Source organism: Artibeus jamaicensis, unplaced genomic scaffold, assembly GCF_021234435.1.
Source record: "Artibeus jamaicensis isolate MK-2021 breed Jamaican fruit bat unplaced genomic scaffold, CSHL_Jam_final contig_548, whole genome shotgun sequence".
Classification (NCBI taxonomy): Eukaryota; Metazoa; Chordata; class Mammalia; order Chiroptera; family Phyllostomidae; genus Artibeus; species Artibeus jamaicensis.
The window spans coordinates 22,818,105-22,843,722 of NW_026521883.1; the positions used below are offsets into that span (position 1 = coordinate 22,818,105).

Genomic DNA, 25,618 nt, shown 5'->3' on the forward strand with positions numbered 1-25,618 from the left:
CAGTAGAAAAAGTCTAGGATGTTTTATATAGGAAATCAATCAGATCAATATTTAAAAGAAAAAAGTCTTACTATGCATTGAGATTAGAAATTGTTCCTGTTGCCTGAAAAGAGCTTGTGGAATTTTTTGCTAAGCCCTTTGCTTTTACCTCCTCCCTTCTTCCTTTTTCTGCCTTTAAAGAATGAAATGTGAACTAAGTATGTCTGGCACTCTGATTTTGTTGCCACACTAAACTTAGCCCATGGTGATCTGGAAACTACAATATTTCAAGGGGAGGGAAATATTATGGTAAGTAGTCACAAACCTCCCACTTAAATCTTTGTGGATCGAGTGATCATACCTCCCGGTGTACCTGGGAATAGTACCACTTTACATATGTTTCCTATGTGTAATGATCGGTAACTCTGGTTTGGATCACGGATTTTTATGGCCCCTTTGTATTTTGACAAATGATCATCTATCTGTCTACTTCAAATATCAGTCTCTAGGGTCAGCAGTGATACTAACTGTATATGGAATAACTGTCTAGTTTTCTCCTCTTTCTGGAGTCTCCTTTGAAGTTCTTTGTGCTGTTATGATAACTGCTTTTACCTTTATTGATTTACATCTGCATTGTCCCTTCTGTGCCTATTTCCATAACACATTTGGTGCCGTTCTTAGGTTGGAATTCAAATTGTGATATTGAATGAATGACTTCAGCCCTGTGGTTGCAAAGCAGAATTAGTGGGGCCCTTTGTGACGTGGCAAAAATTAAATTTCTGGGCAGTTGCTACTATTTTCAGGGTTGAAGAATTAAAAGGGAGGATAAAAGGGAAGGAAGAGAGGATTGGGCAGAAAGTAACAGTTTTCTCTAAAAATAATTTTGTTTTAATTTGTAGGGAGAAGGAGAAGGGGGGAGAGGGTACAGAAAATAAGTAGCATAGACGGTAGGTAGAAAATAGATAGGGGGGAGGGCAAGAATAGTAGGGGAAATACAGAATCTAAAGAACTTGAGGGCAAGAATAGTAGGGGAAATACAGAATCTAAAGAACTTGAGACACACTCCTGGTCATAAACTAAAAGGGGGAATGGTAGGGGAGGGATGTGCAGGGTGGAGGGAAACAGAGGGGGGGAAATAGAATAAATGTAACAGCATAATTAATAAAATATATTTTAAAAAATTAAAAAATCAAAAAAGAAAACAAGCAAGAAAAAAAAGGGAAAGAAAAAAATTTAAAAATTTAAAAAATTGTAGTGTGTCATCGGGCATGGTGACTTAGTGGCATTTTGTGCTAGCTTGCCTTCCTGCTATAAAATTTACTAAAGAAACTAAGGGTTTAACATAAATGAAATTTTTGTTTTATTAAAACAGTAAATCCTAAGCAAATTTGAGTCCAGCTTTATATATGCTTACATGTATGTTCATTATTTTATATGATTGCATTATATTCAGAATATAAAATGATGTGAAAAGTGCTTATATATGTTGTTTTTCAGTCATTGATGTTGATATTTTTAGTCAAGTTACTAATTGCTTCATTGGCAATGAGAAATTTCAAACCTGTGTAGTGAAACGTGGTACCTGTTTAAACTGGCTAGTATAGTAATTCTATAATTTTTCTTTTACAGGCCATGTAATGTTTGCAGAAATAAAAATGGAGAATGGAAAGTCAAAAGGCTGTGGAACGGTCAGATTTGACTCCCCAGAATCAGCTGAAAAAGCCTGCAGAATAATGAATGGCATAAAAATCAGTGGCAGAGAAATTGATGTTCGTTTGGATCGTAATGCATAATTTCAAACCACGGTTGGAACATTCCTGTATCTGTTTTGCTGAATTCCTAGTAAAAGTCATTTTAAAAGTAACACTGTATGCTTAAAAAAGCTGTAAATAATGAACTTTTAAAAATTCCACCAGCTTTTAACAGTATAGTGTTAAATATACTGTGATTTTTGTTAATCTCAAGTTTGGGTTTTTAAAGACAGCAAGTCTGGTCATTCAGTTTAAATGAATGGTTATACTGTTTTTTAATAAAAGAAGCCATTTTCTTGTTATTTTCAGTACTACATAGTGGGATTTGTTTGTTCAGGTTTCTCTAGCTTTTATCAACTTATTTATTGTTAGGTAAAGCATAAATTTTTTAAAAACTTCTGTTATCTCTGTGTAATTGTTCTTGATAAGAAAGGACTCAAGACAAATGAAGATGTGATTTTGGTTGATTTTTAAATTAGTTTTCTTTGGTGGTAAAGAATTACTCTGAGTAAGTTTTAGAGTCTAAAGTTCAGGATGTTTTTTATTTGGCTTATATGAAGAAATGGAGTACTCCTTCTCTGCCCTTTTCTGTCATTCACATTTTCCACCTATCACTATTAATATTAACCTCCACAGCCACTTACTTTATTATTTCCAACAATTCCAAGTTCATATAGAACTGATAATGTAGCAAGCCCCAAGTATAATAATAGGCAGGCTAGGCCCAACTTTTTGTCTAGTTTCCAGCCATTGAAGTGAACTGATAAAAAAAGAAAAATAATAGAAATGTTGAGAGTGACGGTTACATAAATTAGTCCTCTGCTGTTCACTTCTACAGGAGCTGATGTATTTATAAAGGCAGTTTTTGTCAGCCATGGAACACCAAGGCACAGCACGTCAAACACATTGGACCCCACGATGTTAGACACAGCCATGTCTCCTTTGCCTGCAAAAAACACACGTGGTTAAAATGTGCATACCAACACTGTATTTTATTAATAAGCTTAAAAGAAAAGACACTGGATACTGTTTTTGTTTGTTGGGTTTGGAAGATTGTATTAGAGCAAAAGTCTTACTGAATTTGTATTTTGTAATTTTGTGAGTTTAGTATTTAAAGTATTAACATTTATTTATCTAATAGTTACCTCTATTAAACCATTTTTCAATAAGTTGTAGATCACTTCTTTTCATTCTAATTTAACATGTTTAATTACAATTTAATGCTCATTCCAGATGAATTTTATTTGGGGAATTAGATTTAATGAAATTAATCTGTTATTAAACAGTAAATCCTTCCTCTTGAGTTATTTTTTTAAAGTATGTTACTGAGAAAATAAATATTTTTTAAAGGTAACTTTGCTTAGTGTTCAGCCAGGCTTGAAGAATGGGCACTGCAGCTTGAAGGAACTAATTCTTACCTTTTCTTGCCACCAACACACTTGCGATTGTATCTGGTATACTTGTTCCTGCAGCTAATAAAGTAAGGCCCATGACTGTATCTGGAATTTCCAGTGTTTCCCCTGTAACATAGATATTATGAGTTACAGATCTCATAGATTCACTAACCATTCTCTGCAGATATTTCAGGTATTTCCTTCATGAACAAAAAGAAAATACATGCATTTAGATTTCAGAGCCAATCTCTATGTACTTAGATTTTAGCTAACAAAATATTTGGAGAAGATTGGTAAATTAAGTAACATGGGTAGGGAAGATTTTTAATGACAGATATTTAATAGACAAAATGCTACCAAGGAGTAATTCTCTTCTCTAGTGTGTTTACAGAAGTTTTGGTTGTCATCACTGTTTCATATCATCAAGGCTGTGCTTAATGTATGCTAATGAGATTGGTCATTTTTTTCTCTTTAAAAGCATTTTCTTAATGTAGTCAGTGTTAAGCAAATTATTTATAGCTATTTAAAAACTTTAAATGTGTTAACATGGTATAAATTTTTAAGTCCAACTTTAGTGATACACCTTCCTTTCGTGTTTTCTTTGAGAAAGTACCATAAATCTGAGGAAAACAAAATAAGGTTCTTTTTGAGTCTTTCTAACATCATAGTCCCAATTTATTAAGCTTCTGTTAAATTTGATGTCAGTTCAACATTTTTCAGAAACGTATTCACTTTAGGAAATAGAACCATTGGGGAGTTAAAGTACATGTACCTGTTTTATTGTTATAATTGAAAACTTGCTTTAAAGTCATTTTTTCTTCTTTCTTTCAAGTAGCAATTTAAAAAAAACCATTAGTCTATTTATTGCATGCTTATATATATTGATATTGGAATTGTAATTGATTGATAATTTTTGTTACTGATTGGCCAGAGTTCATATGTACATACATAACACTAATATTTATCACTTTGCGGGGGGCTCGATGATCTGTTATGTGATTTTGCTCTTTTCCTGTTTTCCTAATGTCGAGTATGTTCTGGATGAGAAAGTGTGGAGAGATTTACTTTGCAAGATAATTGGACTTTTTCATATTCATTAAAAAACGAAAAAGAAATATTCTGCTTTTTGCTAGCATACTATTCTAAGTTTCATATTAATTTGGAAAAAGTTAGAGATCAGCAAACTTTTTTTGCAGATGGTAATTATTGTAGGCTTTGCAGACTATGGTTTCTGTGGCAGTTGTGCAGCTCTGCCAGTGTAGTATGTAAATATCCATAGGTTCCATGTAAGTAAATGGACCTCATTTAGCAGACACAGTGGTTTGTGATAGAGGCCCAGTGATTTGTGCACACAGGAGGTTGTTTGCTCACCTCTGACACTAGTTCATTCAGGTTACCCTCTGGGGAGAAATTTCTGAATTTTTTTGTTCTGTGTTTATATTCAGTTTTTCCTTCTGGACTAGGAGTACTATAGGACTAGAGCTGATTCCGGCCAAGCAGTAATAATTAAATCTCAATCATGAAGGTAGTAGAAACCTAAAATGAAACTTTATTTTACTCATTTCATAGTATGTTTGTATTGCCATAGTAATGAGTAAAATAAAAACAGTGAGTACCCATCGTTTTCCCAAAATACTGGCATCTTGCTATTTTTTATTTTGTAATTGAACTCAATATAAAGAGTGTATTATGGACCCCCATGCAGTGTGACTTAATTATTAGCCTAATAGAAAGCCATCCTGTGAATTTGATTTCATTTATAAGATGATCCTTTTTCTGGTATTCCTGGGCTGTATAACTGTGAGACTATAGTTGATAAGTAATAAGCAACTCACAAAACCTGGATGATTGGTATATTAATATTTAATTTTTTGGCAAACAGCATTATTCTTCATTCTTTGCTGAAAAACAGATTTTCTCCTTAGCTAGATTGCCTTTAGTGATTATATAAAGTTCTTATATGAAACTGATTATTTTCTTTTACAACTGTGCTCTTGTACTTAAGTTACATACCGGTTATTGTGACCATCCAAACCAGGATATATGTAAATGCAGATATCCATAGTGCCGACATGAAAAAGGTTATCATAAAATAATTTTTCCAAAACTTTCTTCTACAATCTGGTGTGGTTAGAAAAAGTATTGTACTAATAGGAAGGGAGAGTACCCAAAAAACTCGTTTTAAATCTGCTTCAGGCATGTTGAAAATGCTTGGCGGATCTGTTGAGGAAAAATTAAATGGTTGTGAGTTTTCTCAAATGGCCAATTAAGTTAGAAATGTCCATTTAGAAAGCTATATTGAAATAAATTAGCTGTATCAGGTTTAAAAGGCTATTTAAAACATTTGAATACCTCATTACTGATACTGCTGGCAAAAAAGGAACTAATTGAGACTGTAGGGCAGACAGTGTAAAATGTGATACTCAGCATTTCTCTATTTGGGGCCTTAAACCCTTAGTCACCCAAATGTGCTAGCGATAATGTTTAGGAAGTGTCAGTTGACATCTCTTGGTTTTCTACAATGTGGATGGTCTTTAGTAATTTTTTTTCCTTAGGAGATTAACCTGGCTTCTACTTTAGCTATCTGGTTGCCTCCACTTCCCAAACTGATGATGCCACCGCCCTACCCTCTGTATTAGGTAGTGTATACTTAGGGATTATAAAATAATTAGAGCATAATTTTTATGAAGTTGAGTATTCCAATCTAATTCTCATTATAAGTGATTTTTGAGGAGCTTATTTAATTTTTTTATTACTGACTTCAGAATTCACCATAGTTCGTGGAAAGAACCTTAAGAAAATAGGAACTAGTATTCAATGTACAATGTCACATAAAACTTGAGTATGTTCCTTATTCAATTTTTTTATGAAGTCACTGGAAGATAATGGTAATATATTAGATAAAAATGAGAATTCACTTTTAAATTGTCTAAAATTTGTATGGCATTTACAAAATAATATACCCATGTATTTGATTAAGTCACATAACAACTAATGTTAGTAAAATAACTCATAAAAATTTGCCAAGCCTCAGCCAACGGGCCATTAATATTAGATATAATTTTAGTGTAGTAGTAATTGTAACATTTTTTTAACCCTCACATGAGGACATTTTCATTTGCTTTTTTAGAGAGAGGAAGAGAGAGAAACATCGATGCAAGAGAAGCATTGATTGGTTGCCTTTGTACGTAAGCACCTGGGACGGGGGACAGTACCTGTCAGGACGGGGTGGCACATGCTGGTGATGAACCTGCAACCTAGGCATGTGCCCTGACCAGGAATCCAACCCACAATCCTTCAGTTACAAGATGATGCTCCAGCCACTGAGCCAACCAGCCAGGGCTGTAGTAATAATTTTGGACTGATTCTTTTGACTTGTTATAAAATTTAACTTAGAGATATATAACTCTTTTACCTGAAATACTAGAAACTAATTTTTGTAAAAGAGGAAAAGTCATGTTGTAATTTTTTAGATAGTAAATTAGAATAAGTTCCCTTCCTAATGTACTAAATTAAATTTAGACTGTTTTATACAAACATTTTATAAAAAAAGTAACCCATACTTTTATATTTCTGACCATAATTGAATTTGACTTTCTCCTAAACCTTTGTACCTAAATGTTTTGCTACTGCTTCAAATGATATATTTAAAATTCAGCTGTTTTCTTCCTTTTTCTCACCAGCTGTTTCCCCTATATTGCTAGTTTTTGTAAGCAGTGTTTCATTTTCTTAGTCAATTACGGTCAAAGCTTCAGAATTTCTCTGCCCCCTTTTCTGGCCCCTAAAGTCCTTTAATTGCCTGGCCTTTGTGATGCCTTTTCTGCATTGTCTCACATCTGTTCTCTTTCATTCCCACTGCCTCTGTTCTGTCTAGTCATTCATTAAAACACATCAGCCGTTTTAGTGAACTCTAATAGCCCTCCGTGTCTTTAGGCACATGCTTCAGTTCTAATGATTTACCTGTTCACAAACTTGCACAGACTCTTAAACACTGAAGTCTCTTCCTATCCTATTTCTTTTATCCACCTTTCCTCTGTTTTCTTACCACGCACGTTTTGTGCTCAGTTACACTAGTACTTGAACAAGCTAATGTTATTTCCTTGGTGTCCATCCATGGAATGTACTTTATTCTTACCTCTGCATCATTTACCTAATAAAGACTTCAGTAGGTGTCACTTACTGAATGACAGGTTTCAAATCAGGTCATCAGTTAAAATCTTCCCTGTGCTACAAGGCTGTTTAAATATTCCCATGTGTGGTAGTCCTTTCTATCTAACCATCCTCATCAAATTTTCAATAGTCTGTCCCATTTAGGAAACACAGTTACACTTTCTTTAAGTACTTAAACCTTCATATTTTGGCTGTTTTGGTTTTTAATTTTTCTTACAGTATTGGAAGCTTCTTAAGGATATGGCCTAACCTCTTCATCTCTGAATCTCCAGTGTCTTTTAAGATTTTATGTATTTATCTTTAGAGAGAAAGGGAAGGAGAGAAATATCAATGTATGATTGCCTCTCATGTGTCCCCTGCTGGGAACTGGCCTGCAACCCAGGCATGTGCCCTGACTGGGAATCACACCGCGATCTTTTGGTTTGTAGGCCCACACTCAATCCACTGAGCTACACCAGTCAGGGCCTCCAGTGTCTTTCACATAATAAGTGTATAATACTTTCTGAAGTGAGATGAGGCTGTTTGCATTAGTGAATAGACTTTAATAGGGGGGCAAGATGTGGTTATTACCTTCAGAAACCTGATTAAGACCATGTAAGCTCATGGAAAGCTGGGAGTAACCAGAATCTTCATGAAATATTCCACTATCGTTTCTTGACTGCCGCCGGATGAATGGTTGACCCTCATCTTCCCAGCTCATCAGTGATTGCTCACTTCTCTCCTCCATTGCTTTGGCAAGACGGGTGCAGCAAGGACTGCATTTCTTTATAATGTAGTGATTAATTTTAATGTCAAAGCACAGCACCAAAACGTATAGTCCGTATATCAAAAGTAGTAAAGTTCCCTCATACCTATAAATGAGAGAAATTTGTGTGTGTGTTTGAATAAAAAGTAAAAGTTACTTGAGAGTTAATAGCTTTTTGGTAGTATCTGCTTAATTTTTAATGCAATAGAGCAAATATTTCTAAATATGTTTTGGTTTTGTGGATGCGTTATATAGCATTATTACAAATTTATTGATAGCATCTTGAATGTTTTTTCTATATTTAAAAAAACAAGGATTGGAAAACTCACCTTCATTTATAGATTCCTTCAAGATAGTAGTCATAAAAATGCTTAGAAAATAATAATTACAGATTTTCAAAATTAAAGTGAAGCTAATGGATAGTAATGGGCATTCTTCATCTCTCAGTTCATTGGCAGAAACCATTCCCCCAAATACATAATAATTATAAAAGAATATAGCATGTGTTAGTTCATTTTACTGTTTAAAATTTTTATTATGAGAGTTGTGGAAAGTTTTTGGAATATGTTAGGTTTTGGCTGGGGCTTTTCAGTTTCCTATACAAGGATTTAAAATATAATATTAATGTAACTGAATTAACAAGAAAACAAGGAGATAAGTCTCGAAAAAAATTATACCTTCTGCACTGAAAACTTGCATTTCCCTACACCGTGGCTTCCTTCATAAGGAATACCATCGCATTTGAACTGTGCATTTATCTTTTGTCTTGTAGCTAGTGAGTCTCTGCTCCAGCCAAAAACACACAGGTCCTGATTTCTCCTGTGCAGGGATGCTCCCGTTCATTGTACCCTGACAGACAGAGCCTGGGTCCCAGAAAGATCCCAACTGTAACCAATAGTTTTTCATTGGGAGACAGACTAGATTTTGGAGTGATTTAGTTAGAAATCTTGCTCCCTGCTAGATTTTGTGTTTCTTGATAGCAGGTATTACACAGCACTGTTAAACTCCAGGGGGAAGCCGTTTATATTGTGTTTTTTTTTCTTTCTAGTGTTCTCTGGCCATGTGTAAGTCACAGCCTGCGCAGCTGTGGGTTTTATATTTGCTTATCCCTTACGATTCCTAGCATACTGATAAATACCTAATAGATACCTGGTGTGTATACGCTGAAAAAGTTATCTGTCCACTATACTACTCCCTCTTTTTATTGGCACAGAAAAGTATGGGGAGACTATAGAGAAAGCAAGCAGTTTTTAACATTGAAACCTAAATATTTTGGAGTCTTAGAGGAAGAAGAGTATAGTTCCTCTGCCAAAATAACAAAGTCACAGGGATTCCAAGGGACTTGTGCTCCCTGCGTCGTCATCTCTCTCCAGTCTGGTGACCATGAGCACTCACTCCTGAGGTGAGGTGAACAACCCAGTAGATGAGAATGCCAAGTGTTAGGACTTAAAGGGCCAACAAAGTTGGGAGACTGTGAACAGTCAGGTCAGTGGAGAGGGAAGGATGGTAACATCCAGTGATTACTGAGACAGAAAAAGACTGATGAGAAAAAGTTGCAAAGAAGGGTGAAAAATGCAACCAGCAGTTGTGATGAGGGGCTTTATTTAGTTCAGAGGCCCACTGGGGTGAAAGTGGCAGATAAGTTGAGAAGTGACTGAAGTAACGTTTTTTTGAAAGAAATGTTAGTAAACCATTAGGATTTCATAAAGGCTTTGTAAATGTGTTTTACATAAGAGTAATGATTCTGTCAAGCTTACCAGTGCACTTGGTTGTCAACTAGTATGCCGAGAACAGCCGCCACACTAACTGCATATGCCACACAGTCTCTGAGGAGGGGCCAGCACGACAGTGACGACACCTGTAAAGTGGCAATTTACTGTGTGGTACACTGCAACTTCCTGTGCAAGCTTAATTAATGTAAGAAAATTGTATATTTGTAGCAAAATAGTATCTTTTGCATATTGCTTAGAGAAAAAGGAACTTTTAAGGAAAATTGTTTTTAAAACTCTGATTTTCATAAATTTGACCAAGAGCCATTATTTGTTGGTTAACTTGAAATTGAGTACTTGCTGGTTTTTCCACTGATTAATAAATTTGATTGAACACATTCCTAGTGCCTTGTTCGTGCTAAACTCTAAATAGTTCTTTAAGTTGTTGAGACAGTCAATTTTGTTGAATAAAGTACTGGTACATACCACGTTAGATAGCAAGCCACAGGCAGCACTGATTCCGAGGAGATTATAAATTGCAGATCCAAGAATGGTGCTAGTGCCAATATCTCCCTTTGTGATAAATACACCTATGAGCGAGATAGTAGGTGAGTTGCAGTTTATCTGAAGTAGGTAAAATCATGCAGGGTTAGCAAAAAATACAAGGTGCAGTATTTACCTAGGAAAGCAGTAACTAACTCAGGAGCTGAACTCCCGGCTGCCATGAAAGTCGCGCCTGCAACGTCCTGAGACAATCCAAGGGCTGAAGACAAACAAAATTATGTTATGCCTGGGAAAGTGATGGGTAAAAGAGTGTGTCTTTGTAACTAAAACAGGCACTCAAAGCCACAGCTTCACAGAAAAGAACTAACACTGACGGCAACTGGAAAAGTAGAATGTGCAGGTTAAGGAATAGAGGAGTCCAGTGTCTCGTTTCCTTTATGACTTAAAGCTTCTGTAAAAATAGAGGTAAGTTTGGAAGTATATTGAAACACCGCTGCAACTCAGTGCTCTGAGTGCAAAGATGGATGTTTTGGGATCCAGAAGAGGTTCTTTGCTTTTTGTAGGTGTGTAGCAACAGCATGACTTTTAAAAACTTTAATGCTCCCATAAGAACTGAGAAAAGTCAAGGGAATTCAGGAATCCTAACCCAACTTTGAAAGAAGAGAAAAAGTGAGTATTGGTAGTTTTTAAGATCTATAAATGAAGTGTATTAAGAAGCACACTCGCAAATTGGCAATTTGAACCTTTTCTAAATACAAATGAGACAAATTAACTGTAAACAAGATTGGCTATTGTGTAATAACAGTATTGATTTAAATCATGGAGCCATGAAAAAACTCTATAGTAGGAAATTCAAGAAAATACCACTATTCAAATTGTATGTGTCCCCCACGTTCACAAGCATGTAAATCCATTATCTTCAGTGATTGATGGGATGAGAATCTCAAATTTTTTTGCCCTTAAATTTTAGAGCTAAGGGGCCTACTATGGGAAGGAAAGAGGGAGTCGCGTTGGAGAAACCACGCTGCTTCAGGCTGAGGCAACTGCATTGCAAACCCCCAGGGAGGCTTTACCGGCAGAATAAAAAACCAGCTGATAGAGGTAGCAGGGTGGGTGTTATTTACCCTAGGTCACAAAGTTAGGACTAAAATTCAGGTTTCCAAGGCTCTTGATAGCAATCTTTTGTTGACGTTTATTGTTTACTATACCTATTGATTCTGGACACTTCAGTCTTCTGGGCCCCCTAAATCCTGGTGTGCTTGGTGAGTCTCTGTCACTTGTGGTCCATTTTTCCTCATTCTTGCCTGTAGGGACCGCTATGTGTTGCTCACTCTCAGGTCTCCCGCATGTTCTACTTCCCTGCTGGGACATCTGCCTTTGACTTGACTGATTTTTTTTCTTGGTGTGGCAGGTTGTATTTTACAAAAATGGCTACAATATTTCTGCCCACATGATTTCCCAGAACCTTTTCATTCCCTATCAAAGAAGCAGCGGGGGAGGCAGTTTATGTCTCCTCCTGGACCCAGATGAGCCTTGGTGACTAATGCTTTGACTAACAGTATGGCAGTGCCATAATATTTGTAAGGCTAGAACAAAAGGTGACCAACTTCCTTGTGTTTTTTCTCCTAAGAACATTTGCTTTAGAGCTGTAAGCCTCCCATAAAAAGTCTGGCTTGAACCTCCCATACTGGAGGGACCTCCTGAAGAGCCCCTGCTGTCTTGAATCTCCCCATCCCAGGCACCTGGTGTGCTAGGGAGGGGATTGCAGATGATCCCACCCTCCTCTGACCTTGAGCAAGAACTGCCTAGCCGAACCCAGTTTGGGAGTATTCTGTTAAGCATCCATGGATAACAGAAACTCCTGGCTATTGTTCATTGGTTGCATTTACTGACAACCTACTATGTCAGATGCTTTTTCATGTGCTGGGAAATGGCAGTCACATAACGATGTTTCTGTTCTTGTAGAGCTTTAATGCTAGTGAGAGAAAACAGGCAAGATAACACACCATTATATTAGAAATAGCAAGGAACGACTTCACAGAGGGGAAATACGAAACTTCATGGTGGAAAGGTTGTAATTTTAGACTGGGTTACCAGAAAGGACTTCACTAAGATATGGTGACTTAACAAAGACTTCGAAGGGAGGGAGCCAGCCATATGTATACCTGTGGTATGAGTGTCCTAGGCAGAAGCAGTGCGTGCCAAGGTTCTGAGGTGGAAGCTAGCTGGTGTGTTCAAGAAGCACAAGGCCAGCTTGTCTGGAATTACGTATGTGAGGGGAGAGCAGTAGATGACAAGGTCAAAGGTAGTAGGTGGCCAGATCATGTAAGGCCTTGTGGATCCTAGTAAGGGCTTAGGTTTTTACTGCTAAGCTTCATGGACAGTCCTCTGAGGATGGCTGGGACAATCTGATCCAGGCCCTCTGTCCTGTTCCGCACTTTTGTCCTTGGTCATATCAATGGATGAACATCTACCTGCAGTGGCTAATGAATGGGAAGAAGTAATGATTTATGAAGGTTATATTTCATAGCATTTCTTTTACTGGTTAGAGTGATGTATATCATTCCATGTAATATATGACAATTATATAATTTGATACGTAATTTATACATATATGCATACTCTTTATTTGCAACTCTAAGATCAACTGGCCATAAAGCAAAATAGAACAAGATGAAGATTACTACTCTGTGGTTAACTTTTTTTCATTTGAGGTGTGACATGCATAATAAATTACATTGATGGTGTGCAATTCACTCTCACATAATTTATGAATTTCAACCATCCTTAAATATAAATGGTGGTATTTCCATTTTACAGATAAAGAAATAGGTTTGGGTGGTTAAGTAACTCGAAGTTACATGGATAGCAAGGACCTTAAATGTGAGATGTTACTACGTAAACCCCAAGTATTGCATATTGGTTGTATATGAGTCCTAAGTCCAGTGCTATTTCAGTTTCATGACAGAAACCCAATATAAGAATGGCAGTTAGGCCGGCCAGTTAGAACATGACTGAGTCATTATCTACTCCGCCTCATGGCACTGGCATATAAATGCACACAATGCGTTCCTTGGGGGAACAGTAGTTACTGGGAGTCAGGGATACTTTGGAAGTTTCCCAGCTTATTCCAGAGAACATACAAATTTAGTAATATTGGATATTTTCATGAATTCTCTCATTGAATCAGGGCTAGATAATATAAGGAGGAAATTGAGAAAGAACAAAATACTTTATCTTAAAGTTACTGTCCAAACTTGGTGCAGCTGAAGAGATAATGATGCATCTTCAGTTAGCTGAAGATGCTTCATTTGAGAAGTTCAGTCTCAAGTGCAACCCACTGGGTTGCTGGGAGGTGGGGGGCCCTTTGGAACACTCTCAGGGTCAAAGGGCAGTAACGGTAAAGCCTGTTGCTGTTCACCGGCTCTGAGTTATGAAAGGAAAGAACCTGTATCAATGAATGTGTAAATCTTCCAAAATATTTTAACAAGTTATATCTTAAGGTTATAAGCATATTTCATGAAAATGGTTTATACATCTGAACTTTAGAATAGGCTGGTTTTGTCTTTGCTGACCTTTGGGTAGCATTTCTCTCTGCTATAGTTTATTATTAAAGATAAATTGTTTGAGTTTTTTATTTTCCCTAGAGCTATTACTTTCTTTCCTCTCTATTACTCTAAAGTAATAATCACATTTTCCATCAGGATAGAGTAGAAATGTCTAAGGTGAGTTTGCTTTATAAGTTTAGAGATCATCACATTGCTTATATAAAGTGCAAGTTTATGATAATGGATTGCTAAAACTCATCACACTTTTTCTTGGGTATGTTCTCTTCTAGGATGCTATGTTGGGAAGTTTATAACATTTAGAAAAATCCACTTCTGGAAATATAGTAGGAAGAGGTTTAAACTAAAATGGAGACCTAGGTGCTGGCCCTGCTGGTAAGGACCTTAACATGAGATTTTAGACAAGTTGTTCAGGCAAGACCTGCACTTTGTCATCTAAAATTGGGCACAGGGGGTTGGCCTACACAGTCTTTAAGGTGTCTTCTAATTCCTTCATAAATTTTTACTCAAAATTCCGAGTATAGATTCGATGCTCTAGACTCTGTACCAGTTTTCATGTTAAATAAATTCCTTTACTGTAATAAAAGAGAAGCCCTATATTTTTAAAAATTGAGGTGATGGAGGAAAATAGAGGGAGAGGAGTCACTTACGTTGTTGCTGTTGTATTTAACTGCAGCTATCATTTTAACGTATTTCCAGCTCTTTTCATGTTTTAGTGAAGTTACAACTATAGGCTCTATGCAATTGGGTATCCTCTGGAACGATTTTTAAAAGCCCTCAACAATTGTGAATTTTCATGTTTTGTGAGTGAATTCAAATTTTGGAAGCAATCAAAAGTCATTCAGACCCAGCTCTAGTGACTGGGATGGGTAGTCATGCTGAGTAATTCTATTTAGGGTACAGAATGAGGAGTGACAGCAAACCAAAGTTTTATGCTTTGCAAAACTTGATCTGACATTAATTTCAAAATTTTTTTAGGAAATTTTGAGCAAATTTAACATCATTGGAATGAAAGCCTGCCTCTTAGTGCACAACTGCATGTGTATGCTTTGTGAGCATATTTACTGTTTTTAACAATAAATAAAAACATTATGAGAACTTTATAGTTACCACCTTATATTTTATGTGAGCTGTGATGGAATAATTCTGAAACCCTGTGCTATCATTTTAAATGCCTGATTCCGCTGAAAAAAGGACTCTGCTAACCGCCAACCTAATAGCTGTAATGTTACAAGGAATGTCCACCTGCCCTAAGCCCATCACATAATGCATGTGCAAGACATTTCTCACAGTTACCTGAGTTTAAGCTCCATAAATTGCCAAGGTCACATAGTAATTGTAGAGATGGGATGGGCACCTAGATCTTTTTTGCTTTAAAAAGCTGCTTTCCCAGTTGTCCATGTAGGTAAAGTGAGGAGATTAATACAAAACTTTATCATCATCATCACCTGTTCCCGCAGTAGCATCTTTATAATATCCAGACAACTTGATGCTTATTTAGATCCCTGCACCTGGGGTTGATTTAGATGCAATCCAAGGAGGCCACAATTTAGACAGACAGAAAGGACAAACGAAGAGCATGAAAATGCCCTTAGGAGGAGGAGGAGGAGTGCCAGCATAGCAGGGAGGAAGCACTGTTCCCCGATTCTTTGTTCTTTGGGAGGGCTCTGCCTCGGTAAATTTCATGAGGATTATCAATCAAACAATCCCTGAAACTGTAGGTCAGCCAAATGCCATACTCACAGAAGTACTTGACTCCTTTTCAGTTTTATCACTTTAGAACCAAATCTACCTGGCATTAAAACCTGCATTCCTTTCTTATTTTCTATTTCTGAAACATAAAGTAGAACACGGGCAAATGTTAGTTCAAAGCAGAGCAAATAAGCAAAAATTTTAATAAAGTAAATATTGAATTATGTTTTGCCATACCTTATTAAGATCATTTTCACTTAAGATGTGTTATTCCTCAAGGGATCAGTATGGTGGAGGGATTAGAATTTCTAATTGAGCGGTACGTCAGTGTAACATTTAAAATGAGCAGGAAGGAAAAAGGACTCACGGACATGGACAACAGTGTGGTGATTGCTGGGGGCAGGTGGGTATAAGGGGAGTGAATGGTAATGGAAAAAATTACAATAAAAATTGGATAAAAATAAAGTGAAAAGCTTCATAGAAAATAGGTTTCAAAAAAGGCTGCTCTGAATAGTGTTTAAGTAATTCTAAACACTAAGAGGTCCCCATTACCAATCAAAAATATGTAAAAAGGATTTTTTTTGTGCTTCTGAACTTTTGTGTTTCTAAAAATGAACTGAGAGATAATAGTTCTCCTTGGGCTATAAGTTAATGTAGTTTATATTATATTTTTAGGTTGATTTATATTTAAATTAAAATACTATAAAGTATTCTTTAAACAATAAAAGCTTACTAAAGATGGAATAAAGTGGTATGGATTTTAATGTAAAAGAAGTAAAAGGAACTCTAAACAATATCCTAGAGATTTTTAAGGTATCATTAAAGTTGCCAAATGGGTTACTGGATCAAATAAAAGAATGGATTTCATAAACCTACTTCCTACCTTGTGAAACAGTAGTTGCTCTTATTTGCCTAAATTTAAGCTGTAGCAGAATTACGCTAGATTTGGTATGTGCCCCAAACATACTTATTATATTGGCTTTGATCATTCACCTTGTTCACCTTCATCTTTCCTGGATAAAGGATTCTAGTCTTGGTAGTCGATTCTTAGGTACCCACAAACATTTAGTGAGTGTCTGCCATGTGCCCGGTCCTTGGGTGAGCAGCTGTATTACCCTGTGTACTTGACACAGCTCTGTGAACTAGAGCTCTAGTTACCCTTCCTGCACAGCTGAGATAGCTCGGGCAGAGGGACACTCTGCACTTTGCCCAAAGTCAGATGTAGCAAATGGTAAGGCTGCCATTTGAACCCCGGCGGTGTCGGGCTCCAGTGCGGACACTTTCAGCCATCTCACTACAAGGCACTATAGCACAGGACAGCATTCTCCCCTCCAGCAGCTCCAAGGACTCTTAGCACTGTCGGAGACCCTTTTGAAAGTGTAGTATAGAGATAAGGAGCAAACTGGGCAAAGCCCCAAGCAAATGAAACCAGATAGGAGCCCAAGGATTACCTTCATGAACTTCACAAACCCAGCATGGGAATTCATACAAAGTTTCATTGGTCGGGCTAACGTGAATGACCAGAGACCACCAAGGCTCCCCTTTTTCCTTGTTGTCATTTGGAATCCTCTCTGTTGCTGTCTCTTTGTCTATGTCTCTGTCTTGCACACATACACAAACACGCACACATCACACACTCCAGAGAATATCCGCCCAAGTACCAGCTTAGAGCAGCACAGCTGATGGGAATGAGGGAGCGCTCCTTAGTTATTTTCCTTACCCCGCTACCCTCAGCTCTAACTTCTCTCAGGTAATATTCCCACTCGGATGACACCTTTCAACCCCTTTTCCTGAGCCCCTGACCACCTTCCCACCACAGAAACTAGGTTTTTTCTGCAAAGATAAAGTGCCCTGGACAGTTAGAATGTGACTTTTTAAATTTCCTCTAATAATGTGGATTAATTTCACTTCAGCCTTCTGTGCTCATAAAATCATCATTAGCCTCTATTTCTGTAGAACCTAAATGGAAAAAAAGGCAATAGGACTAGAGGAAGGTGGCAGAGCAATAGCATTTTGTTAGGCTGACAGCTCAGTGTCTCAGGCTGTCTAACACAGGTATGTGCTTGCTTTTCTGGGGTTGAGTTTGGGAAGAGAAGTCGTGTGCCTTTTATGATTATGAGTAGAACAAGAAGGGAAAGATCCTTGCTGGAGCCCCCAGGTCACAGCCCGGAGGGGAACTGCCATTCCAGCACACACAGCTACAGACAAAGGGCACTTGCTTGCCTGAGCTGGCGCCAGGCCAGGGTGTCAGCAGGGGGCTCTGACCCCACCTTCCCCGTCCCCTGTATAGAGATCCCACTCCTGAGCCTCTTCTAGTCTTCATCTTGCTGAGGCCCCTTCTGCTGGTGATTTGAAGAGGGGTAATGGGGTGATAGGGCCGGGGTGGGCCAGGAGCCTGCCAATCCTACCATGGTATCGCAGGTTGGGACACTTAACATGTACGGCAAAGAAAGTCATTGCATCATACCTGACCATTTGACTGCACGATGCTATACTATGCTCTCAAAAAGTGTAGACCTCAGAGTTTCATTATTGTGGGCAAATGCTTATTACATTAGTTAACAACCTCCAATAGGCTGCTAAAAGACTAAGCTTACTTTTTAAGTGGATTATCTTCATTTTGTAGTATATTTCCTTTATCATCACAGTGGGTATTGGGTAGGGTTTTGGGGGGGAGGAGTCAATACCCTTGGGAAGAAAACATCTTTTAAGATTGTTCACATAGAAAAGTTCTTTTGAAGTAACCATGTTATAGCAACTAATCTCCAACAAGGATGTGTAATTATATCATAGCAATTGAGAACATTCTTACATTTTGGCAGCGGAGAGACCAGGGCTTTGCCGTGCACTGACAGTGAAGCCTTGAAAATTACCTATCTTCTCAGACTCAGTTTTCTCTTGAGGAACAACATCTGATAGTCCCTACTTCATATTTTTTGTGAAGACTAAATAAAACCATATATATGTAATTTAGAACCCTGCTTTATCTTCTATAATTGTTTTTAGGATAACTAACAAATGAATAAATAAATAACACTCCAGTACTCTGTAGAATGCTCCAGTAAACTGTTTTGAATTTATATTTATCAGTTGACAGGATGGGTTGGAACTATTGTAACTCAGTGCTCATCAAACAACCATGGAGAAATGTAAAGCATTTGCAGACCTTTCTGTGGCTATAAATAAATTTCAGGGAGATTATTTTTTATTGCTTATGTTCTCACTTGGATGAGGCCATGCTAGACTTTCCTCAAAAAGAGAAATGAGAGTATTAATTGACAGACATTTAAAAATGAATTGAGCTTGCACTATTTCTATCTCGCTTTGTTGCCAGTATTTTCAGTACTCAGGACCAGGGTCAGTTCTCAGTGGTGGAGGAAGATTTGGCAGCGGCGTGACATCCATCAGTCACGCATCCATAACAACTTCTGTGTTGCGTTTCAGAGCCAAGGACAGTGCACTTGAGAAGTGTGTGTTGTCGATGTTCAGAGTAACGCCACAAGTGGCATGATAACAGTGATCACTCTAGACGTGCTGTAAAGTCATTTCGTGAGGATTGCTTTCAAGTAGCAATCTAAACTTTAATGTAGTAGTGTCTTTCTGCAGGGTGGGACAAGTGATTTATTTATTTACATCTCCAAAGACAACTTTTTAATAAACATTTTTGATGGATTTATTTTTTCAGCCAAGTTATTGTTGGGAAATGTGAAAGCAAAAACATTTTTAAAAAGTGATTATTTTACTTTCCTGAAAGAGAAAGATTCTAGGTGGGATATCATACCTTGAATTTTAAGTTTCTTGGATTTATATAATTAACATGATCTATTTTAGGTTTTCTATTTAAAAGTATGGTTCTTCCCACAAGGATGAACAAATAAGATTACTACAAATAAGAATGAAAAAATAAGACTACTACACTAGAGTTGAGAGTACAGACAGATACACACACACACACACACACACACACACACAAGAATTTAGTATATAAAGATTGATCGAATTTTGAGAAAAAGCCATTGTATCCTATAGCAAAACTAATTCTTAGGGGAAGAAATAAATAAATGTAAAAAAATTATAAGTAAATAAAATATGACAATTTTTCTGACCTAGGGGTAAAAAAGTCTAAGTATAAAACCAAAAAGATAATCATAAACTATTTATGAATTTACATAAAACATGTAAAATTTCAACATGATAAGTACACAAAATACAAAAGAAAAAACATGTAAAATATATTATAAAAAGGTTCTCTATGGTGCCTACTATGTATATAAAATCAGTTTTAGGTGCTCCAATCATTTACAGAATCCTAAACTGTCATAAAAAGGGTTAATGTCCCCATACTTTAAAAAAAGTCTTGGAGTTCAATAAGGAAAATACAAATCATACCCATCACCCCCATTAGAACATGGGCAATAAGACACAAAAGAAAAAAATCAAATTTCAATAAAGTTATATGAAGTTCAACTTTACAAATAAGGTAAAAGATAAATACAAATTTTATCAAATGAAGTTTCATTTCTAAAGCAATCAGCAAAGACATTTAGAATGATATTGTTCATGGTTTTCTGGAATGGAAGCTACCACACATTCTGGAGGTTCAAGTTCGCTCACCGTTTGTGAAATGCTTTTGACAATGTGTAAGGTAAAGCTTAAAATATGCGCAGCTCAGCCTCTTTATCGGAACGTGATCCGAAGAGTTTGCAAAGATTTTATACTAGTGGAGGCATAACATTATTTAAAACAAACAAAATTTAAACACAAAACATCTCATTAGATGAATAATTTAAAAAATTATAAATTTCTCTATGGTGCCTACTATGTATATAAAATCAGTTTTAGGTGCTCCAATCATTTACAGAATCCTAAACTGTCATGCTAACATTAAAAATCATGCTTTTGAAGAGCATTTAATACTATGGGAAAATGTACACAATATTATACGACAAAAAAGAAAAGACGTTAAACTCTATCGGCAGCAAGATCCCGAAGACCGAAAGCACATACCCGGAAGGGGAGCCGGGGCCTCTGGGTGGTGAAAATGTGAGACAGTGTCGGTGTAAAAATGTACGCGTTTACATCTACTTCAGTTAAGGTATAGTTATAATAGACTTATGCTGACTTAGTCTGTAATTTTACTGTTGTTAAGTGTGTTACATGTCCCCACTCTCGCCAGGCCACGTCTTAGGTCCTAAGGATACTGCCCCACGTAGTGAACGAGAGAGGAAAACCTGAGTTGCATTTCAGCGGGGCGGGGCGGGGTCATGGGCGACAGAGAGTTTGTGTTCCTGTTCTTCCCCGCAGCGAAGAAATGTTGTCGGTGATGTTTCAGAGTCATCGGGTGGGGCGGGGGATGCCGTTTGTGTCCAACGGGCATCCTAACTCTTAATCTTGACTTTCTCTGAGGTGAACCTGATCAAATAATGAAACTAACCAAGTGGGTAAGGAGACTGACTCCTACTTGGCATTTTTTATTATGTGGCATAAAACACCATTAATATCTTGATTTTAGGGACCAGGGCACCAGCGAAAGACCTGTTCTCAGAATCCTGCGTGATGTCCATGACTGAAGGGATACAACTGAAGGGCCTGAACCGACTGATTGAATTTTCAGAAACCAGTAACTGAGCTTAATTTCTAATAGTGAAATGCTGCAACCGGTTGAAAGGTGGCTGTGCTGAGCTAGTTCAAAGATAGCCCCCCTACGTGTGTGGCCCAGCTACTCCGGAAGGCCACAGCAGAGGTTTCCCCTCACTTACATTCACTGATGATTTCCAAGGAGGGTAGGAAGTACTTGTCACAGACAATAGACACGGCCATAAACATGTAAAGGATAATGAGGAAGTAGATCACGATGCCTCCGTCTGCACGCTCCTGTTTTGTGAAGAACCCTTCCGGGAACTCCGATGATGGAGAAATGACACACCGGGTGCTATTTTCTGGTAAGGAAAAGGAGGTGAAAATTTGAGGGATGTTGGACTCACACATTCCAAGCCCACACCAGGAAATTGCTGAAGAAAACTGTAAAGCGGGGGGTTTCTGGGTGGCATTTTAAGAACCCTGGTGAAAATGTATAAAGCACTTTTGAATATGATGTACTTATGGATCCTCAAAAAAAAAAAAACGATTAGTCTTTTTGGGACCTGAAAGAGGTACTTTAATGAAGTAAGTTGATAATAGTAGGAGAATTAAAAAGAAGAAATCATGAAACCACTCTTTCCTGGCTGCTTAATTTCTAAAAGGGAATTCTGAACCCCCCTTCCTCCTCCAGTGGAAACTGTATTCCCAATTATAAAGATTTCTGATGTCTGCACATTTTCATTTTCCCTTTTAGAGCCCAAGTTGTTCACTGGCCAGCAAAGAAGCATCTACTGAGGGTAGAGAGAATTTCTGGGATGAAGGGTTTTTTTCATGAAAGCTCCAACAATAAAAACTGGAGGATCTCCTGCTTCATGATATCTATGAATTATATGGGCACTGTCTTTGAGAACTTACTTGAGGGATCAAAAGTGTTCCAAATCCTTCCAAATGCTAAAAATCAGAGCAAATACAGAAGGAAGCATAAGCAAAGAAGTCAGATGAGAATTTTCCCTCCCTTTGTCCCTTTATCTGCATGTGGCAGCAGTAGCAGCAGGGGTAGCTGACCCCAGTGTCCACCTACCTGTGGCCCTTGGGACACGCTGGGGCAGAGAAGCACCTGGGGGAGGCAGGTGTGTAGTAGCCCAGAGGATGCCGAGGAGCAGGGCCCTCCTTGTCCACCGCGGACCCCCTTTTGTCTGCATTTCTGCTGTACTCTTAACTGCAGTGTGTAGCTTGAGGAAGAGAGGAAAGGAGGATTAAGCAGGATCATGTGAGGAGTCTCTTTCCTGCCCAGTGCCCTGCCTAGGGCACATTTCAGCAAGGCCAGCACAGGAGGGAGGGTGATGAGAGCCAGCCAAGCTTCTCTGATCAGGAGTCTCAAGCCCCAGAGAGGCTGGAAGAGGCAGGAGGAAAGCAGACAATCCTTGTCTACAGCTGCTCTGTGCCCCAGTCCCTGAAGGCACATCCTGGAGGCCTGCATGTTATGGGGTCATTTTATTTAATATCTTCATATGGGTTCTGTCTTACTTTGTCTCTATATTTGTAAGGACCTGATTTTGCAACCACTTCCACCTCTCTCCAGCTCTTGCTTCTAGATATTGTTGGGGCTGGGTGGCACATTCTGTATTTCTGTTTTTGCCATTCATCCTTATCTCCAATTAGGGCAGGAGGCAGGGTGGTGACTTTGGTGGAGTGACTTTGGCTTGAACCCAAGCAAGCAGTAATGGGGATGGAGAGGAATTGACAGCTTTAAGAGCTATTAAGGAGACAGAGTGGATGCTATTTGATCATTGATTGGCTGTGTTCTCTGCCAGAATTGTTATCTGAAGTGCAAATTCAACAAGGCAAGGAGTGTTCAAATGGAGACCACTATCTTTTCTTCCCTATCATTTACTGGGTTTGCCAAGGCATTAAGAACTTGTGGTGGTGTTACAGGCTCCGCTGCCAGACCACTTAGTTTGAGTCCTAGCATTGCTACTTACCAGCTATGTGACCTTGGTCAGGTTATTTAACCTCTGTGCTCCTCGGTTCTACTAGCTGTAAAGTGGGAATGTTACACGACCTCCTCTATTTGGGTTGTGGCCAGGACTGCATAAATGAGTGCCTGCAATCTGCTCAGAACAGCCTCTTCCACATGGTCAATGTTATCTGTCATTGATCTATATTATTATTATCACATCAGCCTCATCATTTACTATATAGCTCTTGGTTGAGGTAGAAGCTTCCTGGCCTTAAAGAGATTTTATAGCTTTGCATCTCTCATAGATCCTTTGCTTTGCAGAAAAAGCAGATGCCTGCTAACTTTTAGATTTAGAAACTGAGTTTTTCTGGAAGAGAGTTGCTTCTGGATGTTTATGATCTCGGTTGGGGTAAAAATTCTCAGACACCCTTTAGTTTTGCTGGGAATCGGTACCCACTATAAACTGCTCTGAAGCTGTCATTTCGAGTAACTGGCTTTCCAGATGCATGGTGTGGTTATGAGGCTGGGATGATGAGTCACCGAAGTGTAGTCCAGTAACAGGGCGGATTCTCTGCAAGCAGAGTGCCTGATGCTGACACCCACAGGAGGAGGCAGCCTGGACCACTAGACCACGGCTCAGTACCAGCAGTGGCTAAGACCGGGGGAAGAGGCCACTTCCTTTTGTGCTGAGTGAAAGTGTTTCATGAGCTTTTTTTCCTCCAAAATACAGTAGTTCAATCAATTAATAAAACTAAACATTATAAACAAACAACACAAAAACTCAAACCCCTGGTGAATACTTCAAATACCTGATGTTAATCTAGGAAACAGAGGAAGTATTTAAATATATAATCCAATTGCAATGAGACAGCAATGTCTTGCACATAGTAAATCCTTAATAAACATCTGTTAACTGATTATATTGTAGTGATTCTTAAAAATATATCCTAAGAACAAACATGTACTTGCTCTGAATAACTATGTAATAAAATAAGGCTTTGCCAAGGAAAGAGAATTGAGGAAGTTAATTGGATTTGCTTTGTACATTTATTCTTCATATTGCAAAAGGATCTTAAAAAGTTTTTATTGTAAAATAAAACAGATGAAGAAAGCCATACAAAATAACTATAGTGTACTGCTATATTATTTTCTTTGTTATTTTTCTATGATAAACACCCCAGTTTAAGAAATGGAACTTTGCCAGCCACTTTAGAAATCCATTTATGTTCCTTAATCTCAGCTCCCCCTTTCCCAGAAAAGGACCAGACACCTCACTTTCATAGTAATCATTTCATGTGCGTATTTTTGATCGTTTATTGCCCAACTCCAGTTGGGTGTATCCTTAGTTTAGCCTAAAAAAAGCCTTTTAAGTCTCGTTTAGTGTACAGGTTTCCCCTCCTTCCTTTTCTTTTCCTTATAATTTATCTGTTGGAAAAACCCAGCGGGGGCATTTGATCTCGAGAGTTCCCCAGTTTTTTTGTTGATTTTGTCCTATAGAATGGCATGATATGTTCCCCTGTTTTCGATATTTTTGTTAACCGGCAGCTGGATGCAGAAGTTTGCTCTCAGTTCTGTCCCTTTGGCCAGACTGCAGGCAGAGGCGTGATCTCGCCTCAGAAGCACACACTGTCGGCTTGGCTCTCTTCTTGTGACATCAGCAGCCTCTCATGCTCATTACTTTCATCTGTTCATTCTTTAGAGGCTGCAAAAAGTGGCGTTCCAATTCTATAATTTCTTCATTCATTAGTTGGGATGTTTTACAATGATATGATTTCTATCATCTGCTCTTTGAGTGTCCAGGGGTACCCAGTTTATACAGAAATGACAAAATACATGCTGGATTCTCTTTCTTCATCAGTTCTCAACATTACTGATTCTTTGCTTTCTTCTGAATATAATCAGTTAGATTTTTTAAATTACTATAAGTTAATACATCAAATATATTTGATGAGTTTCAGTTGCAAAGATCTTTTTTGAAGCTCTGATTGTCTCCTTGTTAGCCGGCAGGACCTTCTTCAGGTTGTCTTCTGAAGGCCTTTGACATGACCTTAGGAGGGTTTGATAGTTGTCTCAGTACTTAATATAGAAAGATGTTCCAGCCTCCTCTTACACATAAAACCAGCCACTTATACAAAGTGCCTCTTTATTTTTTTTAATCGGAAAGTGTATCAAGACCACAATCACAGAATCTGGGCTCCTAAGGATGCTTGCCGCTGTCGGGTTGCTTCCATCATCTGAATGGGTGAGCTTCTGCCTCCTTGTGTCTTCTGTTGTTACGACTTTGTGTACCACTTGAACTCCACACCTTTCTTTTCCTCGCTTCGTGTGAAATTATTTTTCCTGAACTTTTAGAAGAAGGTGTTTTTCAGTACAGCTTTTCTCGATTCACAGAGATCCCTCTTCTGTTGTTTTCTTATAGGGAGTGTTACTGGCTCTGTCCTCAACTCCTACTTTCACTGGGAACTTCTCTTTCCCTTTCTCTCTGCCGTCTCCATCCTGCTTAGCTTTTATTCCACGAGCAGCACTTTCAAACCCCTATGCCTCAGCCCCAACCTGGAAGGGAGCCCT

The 25,618-nt window shown here is 38.0% G+C and overlaps 2 protein-coding genes across 3 annotated transcripts in view; one reads left to right on the forward strand and one right to left on the reverse strand.

Annotated features, from left to right (window-relative positions):
* The window catches only part of MYEF2 (myelin expression factor 2), a 30,808-nt gene extending 28,533 nt beyond the window's left edge, over nucleotides 1-2,275 (forward strand). For both annotated transcript variants that reach the window (XM_037156477.2, XM_037156480.2), the window contains one exon: nucleotides 1,609-2,275. In XM_037156477.2, coding sequence (XP_037012372.2) covers nucleotides 1,609-1,772 — 164 coding nt within the window. In that variant the 3' untranslated portion in view covers nucleotides 1,773-2,275. The remainder of the gene's footprint in view (nucleotides 1-1,608) is intronic.
* Nucleotides 2,254-22,323, reverse strand: SLC24A5 (solute carrier family 24 member 5). The gene is made up of 9 exons (XM_037156482.2): nucleotides 22,172-22,323; nucleotides 21,270-21,449; nucleotides 10,428-10,511; nucleotides 10,235-10,338; nucleotides 9,797-9,897; nucleotides 7,865-8,145; nucleotides 5,138-5,344; nucleotides 3,149-3,250; nucleotides 2,254-2,676 (listed from the first exon to the last, which is right to left on the reverse strand). The coding sequence occupies exons 1-9, from the start codon at nucleotides 22,290-22,292 to the stop codon at nucleotides 2,354-2,356; spliced, it is 1,503 nt and encodes a 500-aa protein (XP_037012377.2). The 5' UTR covers nucleotides 22,293-22,323; the 3' UTR covers nucleotides 2,254-2,353.
* Nucleotides 22,324-25,618: the final 3,295 nt, after the last annotated feature.